This window comes from Carcharodon carcharias, chromosome 3 (assembly GCF_017639515.1).
Source record: "Carcharodon carcharias isolate sCarCar2 chromosome 3, sCarCar2.pri, whole genome shotgun sequence".
NCBI classification, from domain to species: domain Eukaryota; kingdom Metazoa; phylum Chordata; class Chondrichthyes; order Lamniformes; family Lamnidae; genus Carcharodon; species Carcharodon carcharias.
The window spans coordinates 155,959,206-155,972,618 of record NC_054469.1 but is presented as its reverse complement, the minus strand read 5'-3'; the positions used below and the strand labels follow the sequence as shown (position 1 = coordinate 155,972,618).

At 42.8% G+C, this 13,413-nt stretch overlaps 1 protein-coding gene across 1 annotated transcript in view; it reads left to right on the top strand.

The window, feature by feature from the left end:
* Positions 1-12,274, top strand: part of lrrc3b (leucine rich repeat containing 3B) — a 114,784-nt gene extending 102,510 nt beyond the window's left edge. Inside the window, exon 2 of the mRNA XM_041184435.1 lies at positions 11,282-12,274. Within this exon, the coding sequence (XP_041040369.1) occupies positions 11,441-12,220 (780 nt within the window). The 5' untranslated portion in view covers positions 11,282-11,440 and the 3' untranslated portion in view covers positions 12,221-12,274. The remainder of the gene's footprint in view (positions 1-11,281) is intronic.
* Positions 12,275-13,413: the final 1,139 nt, after the last annotated feature.

Below are 13,413 nucleotides of genomic sequence, written 5' to 3'. Positions count from 1 at the left end.
CCCAGCATCGAATGATGCTGCAGAAAGAAGTGTACAGATTGTGAAAAGGTCTTCGCATAAATATTGCTAGGTGACAGCTAGGCAGGAGCTTTCATGTTTCTCTTCAACACAGGCTAGACAATTTTCTCTTCTCATACAGAATAAACCACCGTCTTCAACAGGTTGCTCCCCTTAAGAATTAGTGTTTAAGCACAATCCTAGGACAAGGTTTAGTTTGCTTAAGCCTGACATCAATAGCAAACTAAGAGAAAAACAAGACAAAGTGAAGATGAGGCATGAGAATTCAATGCTAGTCAGAAAGTGATGCTAAAAAACCATTGGCGTGATAAGAAATGTGATTGGAGTTGTAAAGAAACTAGGTACGTTTACATAACTAGTGAAGCTTGGAGAGAGACTACGTTAGTGTCATGTCGACCATTTGCTTGAACGAGGAAATCTGACAAAGGGAGAGCAGCCCCAAGAGCACATCAGGAAGAAAGTGAAAGTCACAAAGAAACTGAAAGTTTGCTAGTATCACAGAATCCACTGATAGAGAAAAATGAGCCAGGGTCTTTGATTAAGACAAATTAGTCAATGCCGCAGTCCTAACCATTAAGTGGAGCTGGTAGTCAAAGCCAAAGTTCAGATTTAACACAGTCAAAGATGTTGAGAGAGCAGAGTGAAGCTAATGGGAATAGTAAGAGATACCCAGACAGAAAGAAAAAGAAACTAGATAGGTTAATTGGAAGTATGTAGGATGGAAGAAGAAGTATGTTGTCCTTTTCATTACTTTTTCCAAATGATTATATTTTTGTTAAACACTTACTGACTTGAGGAAGACCATTTTAAAAAATCTAAATTACTCTGGCAATGTCAGTGAGATATGTGTTTTAGTTCTGATTACAGTAAAAATAAATAAGCGACCCAACCCCTTGAAATTTTCAAGTATTGTTGATGTTGGTTTATCATTGTATTCTGGAAAATTATGTACATATGCCATTTTATTTTTTAAGCAAGGAGAGAGTAGTGTAGAGTCCTCTCTGCTGCTCTTTCTGTTGTAAATAAAATTGTTCGATAATGCTGCCTGCAGTTGAGCATGTGTAGTTTTCCTCTGCGCAATTATAACAAACTTGGTCTCCATGGAGCCAGAAAAATTTGTCTGTTGGAATCCCCATTCAAAATCAAATTAGTGAGCATTTATAAATGTTTAGGTTATGCAAAGAAAGCCAACATTCATTTGTTTCAGGCAAGTCATGTTGACAATTTAATAGAATATTTTGAAGTAGCAGGTGCCTAGAGTGATAGACAGGATACTGTAGATAAAGTGCTCATCGATTTTCAAAAAGCATTAAGTGAGGTGCCTGGCAAGAGGCAGGTTAGAAAATTTCAGCTGTATGAGATAAAAGAGAATCTTATGTTATATAGCAGCTTTCTCAGCTTCAGAATGTTCCAAAGTTCTTTATGGCAAATTAATTCTTTGAATTGTAGTCACCATTGAAATGTAAAAAATTACAATGATAAATGAGGGAATATATCAGCGTAGATAGAAAGTTGGGCGATTGAGAGAAACAGAGTTAAGATAAATAGATGTTGCTGAGAATGGAGAAAGGTTGGTGGGATGTACCCAAGTGGTCAGTGCTTGGTTCATTTCTGCTCTCGGTATAGATTCACGACTTACTTGGGCTTAGATATAGGAAGCACAGTCTTGGCAAGACTGTGTGTCAAGACCAAAGTATGTAATGTCCTACTCTGTAACTTGCTGTTTGCTGATGATACCGCACTGGCGTCCCATACTAAAGCTCACTTGCAGCAGTTTGTAGATTGGTTCTCCCGGTCCTGCAAGGAGTTTTGACTGACAATCAGCTTCAAGAAGACCAAAACTGTGGGCTTCATAAGAGACTCCACCTTCCATCAACATCGACACCCTCACTCTGCAGCTCGTCAACAGCTTCTCTACCTTGGATCAACAATTACCAGCAACCCTTAATGATGAAATTAGCACCAGTATTGCCAGGGCCACAACTGTTATGTCAAAGTTGAGAGGTCAGTGTGGACCAACAACAAATTAACCAAAAATACAAAGGTCTAGAAAATACAAAGTGCCAAGCTTGTGTTCTCAACTCCCTCCTTTACAGTAGAAAAGCATGGATAACTTATGTAAGTCAAGAAAAGCAACTGAACAGCTTCCACCTCCATTGCCTCAGATGAATATTGGGCACGTCCTGGTAGGACAGAGTGCTGAATTCAAAAGTACACCAGTGTGCAGGGATCCCCAGCCTGTTTGCTTTCTTGACTCCAATCGCCCGGTCATATACATCGAGTGGATAATGGCGAACTTGCTATTGGCATGAGACCAACAGGTCTCCCACGCCTGTAATACAAGGACGTCAGTAAGCAAGACTTCAACATGACCAGGACCGGAGGCGATGCGTTGGGAATAGTTGCTGCTGACCAGAGTGCCTGGAGACAAGCAGCCAGGAAGGATGTGGAAAAAGCAAAGGGCAAACAAAATTGCCAGATAGAAGAAAAGAGTTGGAAGGGAAAAACAGCAGTCGACTTCGGGCCAACACAATTCATCTGTGCCAGCTGCGGAAGGAATTGCCACTTGCTTATCAGCCTCTACACCCACAACAGATGATGCACAATACAGAAGTGACATACACCCTAGGTGCAGTCCATCTTCTCCCAAGACAGACGAATGCCGAAGACATAGGTCAGAATTTTCTGGCCCAGTTGGCGTCAGGGGTCATGGTTGGTGGGGCTGGGGGGAGGCGAAATATGGTGAGACGGCTAAAAATCATTTTCATGCTGGTGTGAAAGCACAGCGGGATCATCCAATGGTCTCCGCCATGGTGGAACGCCAAACACACTGGAGGCCAGCGTGAACCCGCTTTACATACCACTAATGCACGCAAAGTAAAGCTCAACCGGAATCATCCCCCCACACCAGAATTACTGTTACGCTGGCAGGAAAACATGTCAGCTCAGAACACGTCTGGATAACTGTGATGAGCAGAGGTTGGGACTTACTGTTAGGGCCTTGCTCACATCGCAGACATCCAAGGAGCAAAAAATGCTGGGGCCCTACAGCTGCCGGACCCTGGTTCATGCATCGCACACTGAGTGGATTCTTGCAGACATGGCTGTGCCATGAAGCAGCTCTCAGAAGGTGGGAAGTCTCCTGGTTGATGCCTCGGGTCTGCTTTGGAACATCGTGGCCTTGGCCTTGGGCTGACACAGATGAACGGTGATGGGGGAGAGAGGAAGGTCTAGGTGTATATAAGAGAGGAGTTGGCAAAGGGGAGGAGGGAGTATAGGGGAGGAAGGTGTAATGGGGCAGAATGCAGCAAGTGGGAAGGTAGGTGTAAGAGGGAGGAAGATGTAAGGGAAGGAGTTTGGAGGGGGAAGGAGTTCAGGGGGAAGGACTTCAGGCAGAGAAAGGTGTTCAGGTGGAAGAAGGAGTTTGGAGGGGAAGGATTCAGCGTGGAGGTGAAGGGTGGGGGAGGAAAAAAGGGTAGAGGAAGGAGTAAGGGTGGGGGGGTGGTGATCTCCAAATGAACATGCAAGGGAGGGGTCTGTGCAGACAATGGTTGCCTCCTGGGGATCAAACTGAGGGTGGGTGTGGTAGGAGGGAATAGTGAGTATGAGAGGGGACAGAGTAAGCCAGAAGGGTGGGAGGGTAAGGGCGCGACTTCTACCAGTAGTGGTAGAAGGGACAGTGAGGGTAGTTGTTGGGGACTCAGAGACAGACACCGATCCTGGGGATGGGAAGGAGGAAGATGGGGAGGTTAATGTAGACGGAGGTGGAATTCTCAGGAACGTAAGGAACGTGCATGTTCACCTGAACATCCTAGAAAGAAAGGGGTTCTAGTTGATAGTTGGTGGTGGGGAGGTGGAAGGTGATGCCGTGGGGGTCAACAGTGATGGGGGAAAGGACATGGATGACTGGGGAAAGGGAAAGAATGGGGGAGCTGAGCAGAAACGTGATGACTTCCATTTTTCTCAAACCAAAAGTGAGCGGAGCCACGTATTGGATAGGCACAGGTTCTGCATGGGAGCGTGATCAGTGTGTGAGTGGGTATGCAAGTCAGCTCAGATGACTGAAAGAGAACCTTAGGATCCCTAATTTAATTGTTTCAGCATTCGTGGCTGGTCTACTTTCAACTTACAAGCCCATAATCTCTGGACTTTTCTCCCTAAGCCTTCCATCCTCTGTGACCAATGTTTTGCTCATCTGCCTTATGTGGCTCAATGTCAAATTTTACTTCATAATACTCCTGTGAAGTGCCTTTATTCTGTTTAATTAAGCTAAAGGAGATATATAAAAACAAGTTGTTTTGTTGTAGTGCAGCAAGTATAAGGAAAGACAAAGAATGCTCAATGGAAAATCACTAAAGGATGTGGGTGAACAGAGAGACCCAGGAGTTAAAATGCATAGGCCTGGATTTTCACGGAGTCATGGAGATTCTGTAGCGTTTCTAAAATGGCGGAAGGACCCCAGATCCGGAAATTCTGGTCCCATATCTGGCAAAAAACACCTTCATTGGATGGGCGGGTGTGGTTGCTGGGTACAGCCGGGGCGGGGGTGGGGGCAGGGGGGGGGTGTGTAGAGGAGGTGGCGGGGAGGGGCGGCAGGACATGACTCATATGAAGGAAATCAGAACTCAGCAAAACCATTTGATCTCAGTGCTGAGTTCAAACAGGCCCCATTTTCAATTCTCACTGGAGCGAGGACCTGGTACCACAGTGCGTGAATTACAAATCTTTAGAGTAGACGTAAGTGCTCTTGAAGGGCATATAAGGTCTGTAGAAGTGTCAAGCTGTCAAGTTATTTAAATCTCTTGCCCTTTAAAATTAAAAAAAAATTCCTGCCCGTGTCTGAGTTGAAACAAAAATCTGTTCTAGCAATTTTAATAGCTGTTTGTTGACATAAGCCTAAGTGCTATTTTTTAGCATTATTAATGCTTTACTGCTTTCCACAGTCTATCATTTTCACAGTTTGATTGACAAATCAATGAGTTTATTACAGAATTATCTGCCTTTGATATGAGGTTATGAATAAAATGTTTGTTTTTATAAGGGTTTAAGTACTTGGGAAGATTCAAATGTATTGAATGGACTTTCATGAATGAGTGTTTTTTACATATAATAAAATCTCCAATAGATTTTTAGAACCTTATTTTATTGCATCTCACCTGAGGTCTGCCCATGGTGGATACAGGGTGAGTTGGCATGGAGGGTGCAAAGGGGCATGAGTTGGCACTAAGTCAGCATGGAAGCTGTAAGAAGCCATGGGGGTGGGTGAGAGGTCATGAGTTGGCACTAAGTTGGCATAGGAGCTACAAGAGACCATGGGCATGGGGAGCATTGTTGGCATGAGTTGACTAAACTTTCTCAGAGACTATAAGGGGTCATGGAGCGGGGGGGTGCGGGTGGACAGGATGGGTTGCATAATATGGCACTAAGTTGGTATAGAGGATATAAGAGACCATAGGGGTGGGTGGGGGGCATGGGCTGCCATGAGTTAGCATGTATGGGCATGTGGAGTGTGTGGGGATGTGAGGGGTGAGGGCGTAAGAGCCTAATGTTTATGAAAACAATTGGTACGAAGTCCCAGGGAACCGAGATGGATTTGTTAAACAGCCCGCCTTGGCACTCAGCAACCTGTGTGGCTGTCCCTGATCAGCATCTGGAAATGGCAGGCCCAAATCCATCCCGCACCCACCTCTTCCTGGGACCAAGATTCCACCATTTGGGGCAATTTTTCCTGAGGCAGGTGCAGCGGGCAGGAAATTTCCCAGCTTTGCACACCCACCTCGAGAGTGAAAATCCAGGCCATAATTTCTTGAAAATGCAGGTAGAAAACCTATAGAAAGGCCAAAAGCATTTTGGGTTTAATAAATAGGCGCATACAATAAACGGGCAAAAAGGTAATGATAGGTTAGTACAAAATATTGTTTAGACCATAATTACAATGCTGTGCTTTGGTTCCTCATTATATAAAGCATGATAAGGCCAGAGAGAGCATTCAACATACATTCAAGATGATCCAGAAATGAGAGACTGTATGGGTATTTTTTTCAATACTGGAGAGATTTTCGTGATTAAGATTAAAATTAATCTGATAGGAATGTCTAAGTAATGGACATTAGAATTGTTTTATCATTTGATAGCATATAGATGATGGATATAACTGAGAAAACATCGTGCACATTGAAGCAATATTCTGTTTGTGATGGTTCAGTTATACTCTAATTTTTATCAAAGATGGACACCAATATATGACATTTAAAAATGAACTTCAATCCAATTAAGATCATTCATTAGAAGACAGTTGAAACAACCTAATAGAAAAAGCATGTGATCAGAGTGTAGCCAATAACCTTGAGAAAATACGATGGATGTGTCACAAAGGAGTGGCAAGATACAAGACTAATAAAACCATGGTAACAGTCGTTGGGGCTGGTGTCCAAGGGTTTTATGACTATTATCAGGTTCGGCTAGAAGTGAAAGTGACTGTTCCTGTTTATTTCCCTTTTGAAGTAGTGCCTGCTCATCCTTTTGATAGCATTTCCATTCAGATGATTACAATGGGACATGATTAAAGTTCAGTTAAAAAATTTAGATGGTGTCCTGAATGTCACTAACATTTCTGTGATGAATGTTACATGTACCAGCTGACGTTTCAACTTGGAGGCATTTTAAGAGATGCTGATACTGATCGTTAGAAAATCTGAGATAGAGAAAGCTTCTTAAAGGCGAAACATAATGATTCCAAATTAATGATCATGAAACAGCAAATACTTGAAGTATCTATCACTGGAGAAATGTGTGTCACAGTGTCCTTTTTTAGATGTTCATTTAACATGGTGAGTTTATATGAAGGGACGTTTGATTGTACAATTCATGGCCAGGATCTTTAGGGCCCGCTCGCCGACGCATAAAATGACACGGGATGACATCGGGCAGAACTCCCGATGTCACCCCGCGTCATTTCAATGTTCAGGTTGGCGGGGACGCAGCCGAATCAGCTGTGTGCCCGCCGACCTGTCAATGGCCAATTAAGGCCATTTAAAAAGCAATTGAGATAATTAATGGACCTGCCCTGCAACCTTAAGGTTGGCAGGCTGGCCGGGAGCCCTGGTGGGCTTCAGAAAAAGCATGAAATCTCATCCATGGACAGGATGAGGTTTCATGAGAATTTTTAAAATTTTAATAAATGGATGCTTTAAAATGATGGACATGTTCCAACTCACGTGACAGAGGGGACATGTCAGGGAAATTTTATTTTTGCACCTTCACCATTTTTAAATTTGGTGCCAATCTCCCTAAGCAGCACTTAGCCTCAGGGAAATGAGTGCACTCCTTTGCACGCATACGCGAAAAAGCGCACTCTCAGCTGAGGAATTCCTCCCCCACCCCCGCCTGCACAGGGAGCGCATAGAGTTTCCTGGTGGACATCATGCTGGGTGGGCCTTAATTGGCCTGCCCATGTAAAATGGAGGCGTGCCCCCAGGCAGGGGTGCCGATCGGAGGCACGCCCACTCCTGCACTTCCACCCCCCGACAAGAGGAAAATTCTTCCCCATGTTACGATTCCAAATGACATTCTATCAGCATAGAGGGCTTTTAGAAAAGTTGATTATTTGCATGCTTATAAGGTTACTGGAGGACACAACAGCCAGAATTTAGTGACCTTCCCCATGGCGAGTTTGGTGGCAGGGGGAATTTAATCAGGCAGGTGGGTGGTTACAGGTGGGGAGCCTACCACCTTCCTGTCTCTGTCCCGATTAGGTCTGTGACTTTCCTAACTTGCCACCAATTGAGGCCCTTAAGTGGGCAGTTAATGCCCACTTAAAGACCTCATCCTGCTACCACTGGTATTCACCCAGCAGCGGGTGAGGGACTCACCATGCAGTTAGCTTGAAAAGCAAAATCTGCCAGGGTTGTCTGCAGGCTTCCAAGGCAGGTGGTCCCTTGTTCAAATGCACTCTGTGCCTGTTCGAGGGATCCAGTATCGGGAAGGTTGAGGCCCTCTGAGAGCTACCCTCCTGCCAACCCCATTCCCCCACCACCAGTAACTCTACTGCGCATTGAAAAGCTGCTGTCCTCTGATTAGCCAGAAACTCCCAGAGGGGACTTTTTCCCCCAGGGTCCTTGATCCCAGGAAAGACCCGCCACTATCCAGTTAAGTGCCTGGTTGGCACTTAATGAGGCAGGCCTTTAGCCAACGTGTGGGACACCCGTCACCCACATTAAATTCTGCCCCAAGTAATGAATGTTAAATAACACAGGGTGTGTGCTACAAAGCAGTTTTTGTAAATTTGCCATTGAAAAAATACGTTTTTGTTGTTTCATGTTATTACGAGGTTCTTGAAGAATTAAATAAAGCTCTTGTGTGTTTATTTTAATGAACTTGAATTTTGATCTTCTTTGTCACATTATTGTTCACCAATATTCTGAACGTACTCATATTTATGAAGAGTGACTTGGCATACAGGGACATCCAGTAGAGCAAAAAAGTCTTGACATCCAGTAGAGCGAAAAAGGCATAGCTAATAGTGTTTTTAAGTTGTGAAGTGTTTTGATAAGGTGAATGGGGAGAGGCTACTCCCTCTGGTTAAGGCATAAGTGGTAGTGTCGTAATTGTAATATCGTCATTAACAGCTTGAAAAGAAAGGTTAACATTATTTCTTTGCAGCATGAATTGGTTTTGCACAGAGTGCTTGAGACTATTGCGTCTTCTAAGAGTGGATAAATTTTTGAAGTACAGGAAGAATATGGGGAAGATCAAAACAGTGGAATTAGTACTATGTTGACTGCAATTTATTAGATTGTTATTTTACAGAATTTCTCTTAACCCCTGATTGAAGCATGGCATCCTTTGCCAAAATGAGTATTGAGGCAGAGACCAATGAATTTGAAGCAGAGGAAGATGCAAGGCTATAGAGAGAGAAAATGGGGGCTAGGATTAATTCAGCAAAGAGTTGGTGCAGACAGAATGGGCCAACTGGCAATCTTGGACACGTTGTAAAAATCCTCCCTTTTCTTGAGCAATCACATTGATTTTACTTTAGTCTATTTTCAGTATTAAAGTCACCCATTATTTGACCCTGTTATTTCTTCATATACTTTTTCTTAACATGTTCCTCTGTCTGCTTTCCACTATTCGGCAACCTATAGTAAGTTCCATAACTGTTCCTTAACTCTAATCATGTAGATTCAGCTTTTTCATGATCTCATTTATCACCCTTATGTTTTAATGCTGTCATGAAATATTTGGTAAATGCTGCCAAACCTGCAATGTCCCTTCTCCTTTTCTTTCTTACTCTGAATATTTTGTAGCCAGAAATGTTTACCTCTCAGCCCATCCTGCCCTAAGCTGCATCTCTGTTAATGCTATTTTATCATATCTCCATTTCAAAATATGCATCTAGCTCACCAACTTTATCTAGAATACTTTATATTTTTATATACATGCAATGTAAGCCTACCCTGAGCTGTTTGATAATCTAACTCTTTTTTTAATATCTCCCACGCCTGACCTGTTTTTATGGCTTTCTGTATTTCTTTTATTGTACCCCTGGCCCCTTCTGCTTTCCTCTCTGCTTTCTCATCTTTCTCTCACTTTTAAGAACAGAAAAGAACTTAAATTGCCAGCATATGACATCCTTTAGTAATCACTGCACCGTACTCTCTGAATTGTGCAGCCTCTGATGTGATTGCTTTATTTTTGGATGACTGGTTTTGTTTCACTCGGGTTAGATTAGTCCAATTCCATTTGTTTTATAGCATTTCGCCTCAGAAAAGTGATCTTTGCCAGAAGTCAGGGGGACTGAAAATTCATTCTGATAATGCGCATTTTGTTACACCTTTAACATTGCAAAATTTCTCAACGTGTTTCTCAGGAGGAAATCACCAGCAAGTAAGACTTAAAAGAGCAAGAGGAAACATTCATAGATGTGGCTGAAGGATAAGGTCTGAGGAGCCTTTCAAAGTTGGTGGCAATGGAGAAAAGTAGAGGAGTTTAGAAAGAAAACTCCAGAGAACAGGGACATGATGCCTGCAGGGTGTGCATTGAATGGTAAAGTGGGGGAGGGGTGGGGGGGTGGGGGGGAGGTGGGGGGGGGCGGTGGTGCTGTGGGGGGGCGGCGGTGTTGGGGAGTGGGTAGCATGGTAGCATGGACAATAAACCAGAGTCTGAGGAGCAGACTGTGCAGGCTGGAAGAGAGGGCTCCAAGAGGTTGCAGACAAAGATAAAGCTAGGCCATGGAAAAATGTGTAGCTATGACAAGGCTTTTGATGGGTAATTCCCCTGCTCCCCGGGACCCTCCGAAAAAGTCTCCAACTATGAGCTAGAGTCGGAGATTTCAAAAGGTTCCGACTTACATACCTGATTGTTGCTGAAGAAATATTAGATTAAACCTACTCTTACACCTGAGTAACTACACAAGTGAACCCCCAATCATTCACACTGACCCCCCCCCAAATCACCCATCGACCCCCGACTCCCTCCCAACTCAACCTGACTAGCCCCCACCACCCAAATCCCCCACTGACCCCCAACTCCCTACCTGATCTCCCGATTCCCCCCAAATCTGACTTGACTCAACCTCACAAACCTACCCACCTTCCACCCTACCCAGCTGCCACTCTACGTCCTCACTCACCCGACTCTCTTACCCACTTACCTCAGCCACCCTACCCCCTTATACACTTAACTTCTCTCCATAGCTTTTCAAAGAAGCTTTGGGACATTTAAACTCTTTACTTACCAGAATACAGCAGTTAGTGGTGTAAAAAGGGGGCGTGGTTTCTGCACGGATTCTCTCCGCTGCTCTCTCGGAGGTTTCCTGCGCTGACTGAGTTCTGCAGGATCCTCCACTGGAAGTTTGCCCAGAAAAATTAGAGGAAGGTGAATGTGTAATTTTTTGTCTGATCAGGGTCAGAAATTGAGGCAGGATTTCCAACATAGCAGCACTTATGATGAAAATGACGTCCAGTCAGACTTTTTAACAATATACAGATATTTAGTTTTTTCTCACTTACAGCAGAAAAACATACCACAAAATTACTATCATAACAAAATTATGCAAAATGCACTGAATATAAGAAAAGCAATTATGTTTTCTAGGCGTTACATGACATTGTGGCTTTCATTATATCTCATCAGAAGACTGGAACAATGACTAATGGTTGTGATTGAATTTAATCAAAATTACATTCATTTACATTGGATAGTTTGCTCCTTTAAATTTCACTTCATGAAATTTGTATATAAAATGTGTGTATTTCTCTTTCAGGTATAATACTTCTGAACATCATTAACGACATATAAAGGTGGACAACATGTGCAACTTTACCATGGTGTCTAAATTGCTTACTGAAGAGAAAAAGAATTATTATCACACACTGTACGTTAATTGAAGTAATTGGCCATGTGATTATGCAGACATCCCAGCATGAAGCTGATGGACCTATTCCTAGCTCGCCCCCTCTCTATGTATTTTCTGCTGCAGAGTTTTGTGCTCCTGATACTGTGCTTTCACTCAGCCAGCATGTGTCCAAAAGGCTGTTTGTGTTCTCATGTCAGTAGCTTAAATGTAAGCTGCAGCAATGCGAATCTTAAAGAGATTCCTAAAGACCTTCCTCCTGAAACTGCTTTACTTTACTTAGATTCAAATCAAATAAGGTCTGTTCCCAATGAGATTTTTAAGGACCTGCACCAGCTCAAAGTGCTTAATTTGTCCAAAAACGTTATCGAGTCCATAGAAGAACAGGCATTCAAAGGGGTGGCTGACACCTTGCAGACTCTTGATCTTTCGAACAACAAGATTAAAAGCGTACATAAAGACACATTCAGCAAACTCAAAGGCCGGGCGCAGTTTTCTGACAACCCATGGCACTGTGACTGCACCCTCCAGCAGGTGCTACATGGCATGCCCTCTAACCATGAAATGGCCAGCAACATTATCTGCGAGACAGCAGCTTTGAAGGAACATACTGGGAAATCCTTTATCAGCGCTGCAAATGAGGCTGACCTCTGTAATCTGTCTAAAAAAACAACCGATGTGGCCATGCTGGTCACTATGTTTGGCTGGTTTACCATGGTGATCTCCTACGTGGTATATTATGTACGTCAGAACCAAGAAGATGCAAGAAGGCATCTTGAGTATTTAAAATCGCTTCCAAGCAAGCAAAAGAAGCCAGAAGAATCAGATGATATTAGTACTGTACTGTAATTTGTTCAATTAAAGAAAAAGTTTTGAAACGGAGTTTCTTAAGTGTATATTTAATTCATCTCCACTTTCCAACAAGGTGGCTAGAAAATCTAACTGCAATGGAATTGAAGGTAGTGGAGCTCAACTGCTTCAAGGTGGTCGAAAACTCATGGTGCGTGTGAAAAAAAGAACAAAAGCTTCTTTTAGCATCTCTACAATGGTATTAATTAGTAGGAGGAAAATCAAGAGTCAGGCCCTAACTACAAAGCAATTGAGGATTTTATAAGCTTCATGTATTCATATGGTGTTCCTCTGCCTGGTATTTTAAAACTGTATGAATTAACACTTCTATTAAAATAACGAACAAAGGAATGACATACAAACATGCTAAGCATCCAGCTGTCAATGTCGCTGACAGTCATTTATAGGCTATAATCAGTTCATGGTGGAATAATTTGTAAGATTGCTTTTTGAAAACTGTGACTAATCATTGTCCCGCATGTATTTTAAGATGGTGCTGTAGACCTGAGGATAAATATTTAATTTGAAAGGTAATTTTGAAGTGACCCTATAATGTAGTTGGTAACTTCTCTGCCTCTACTCACAAGCATACATCCCAGATACAAAGTTTATCCTGCAGATTGACATGTAGATCGTGTTATATGAGCTGGCAATGGGGTAAAAAAGATATAAAAGTGATAGACCAACTTATTGTACTTCAGGGAAGTCACCCTTTCACTCATTGCAGACATGGCAGATAGTCTGCATCTTCTGATAGTTTTGTATATCAAGATAGGGTGCAGGAGGTGGATGGGTGCCTGTTTCCAGTTGCAGCTGATTGGGCACATGTGCCAGCAGATTGGTACTGAAGTAGCTCAGTTAACCAATAGACGGTCAAATGAGAATCACATGGAGAAGGATCAAAGAAAAGGAAAGATCAATGAGAAGGAAAAGTCTAGGATAACTATTTGTAGGAAATATTTTTGCCAAGTTCTACATTAAAACCATTCATCAGAGAATAGCGAGAATAGATCTGCTAGATTCGCTGGATATCTATAACAAACTGAGCTAAAGGAGTCAGCAGGCACAGCTAGCAAAGATGATAGGTCTCAATTCCTAACCTTTACACAGTCAATGATTAAATATAGGGCTGATTGGAATTATCTTTCTGGTAGCTGTTTACAGTCACAACAGAAATAATTTCCAGTGGTCTC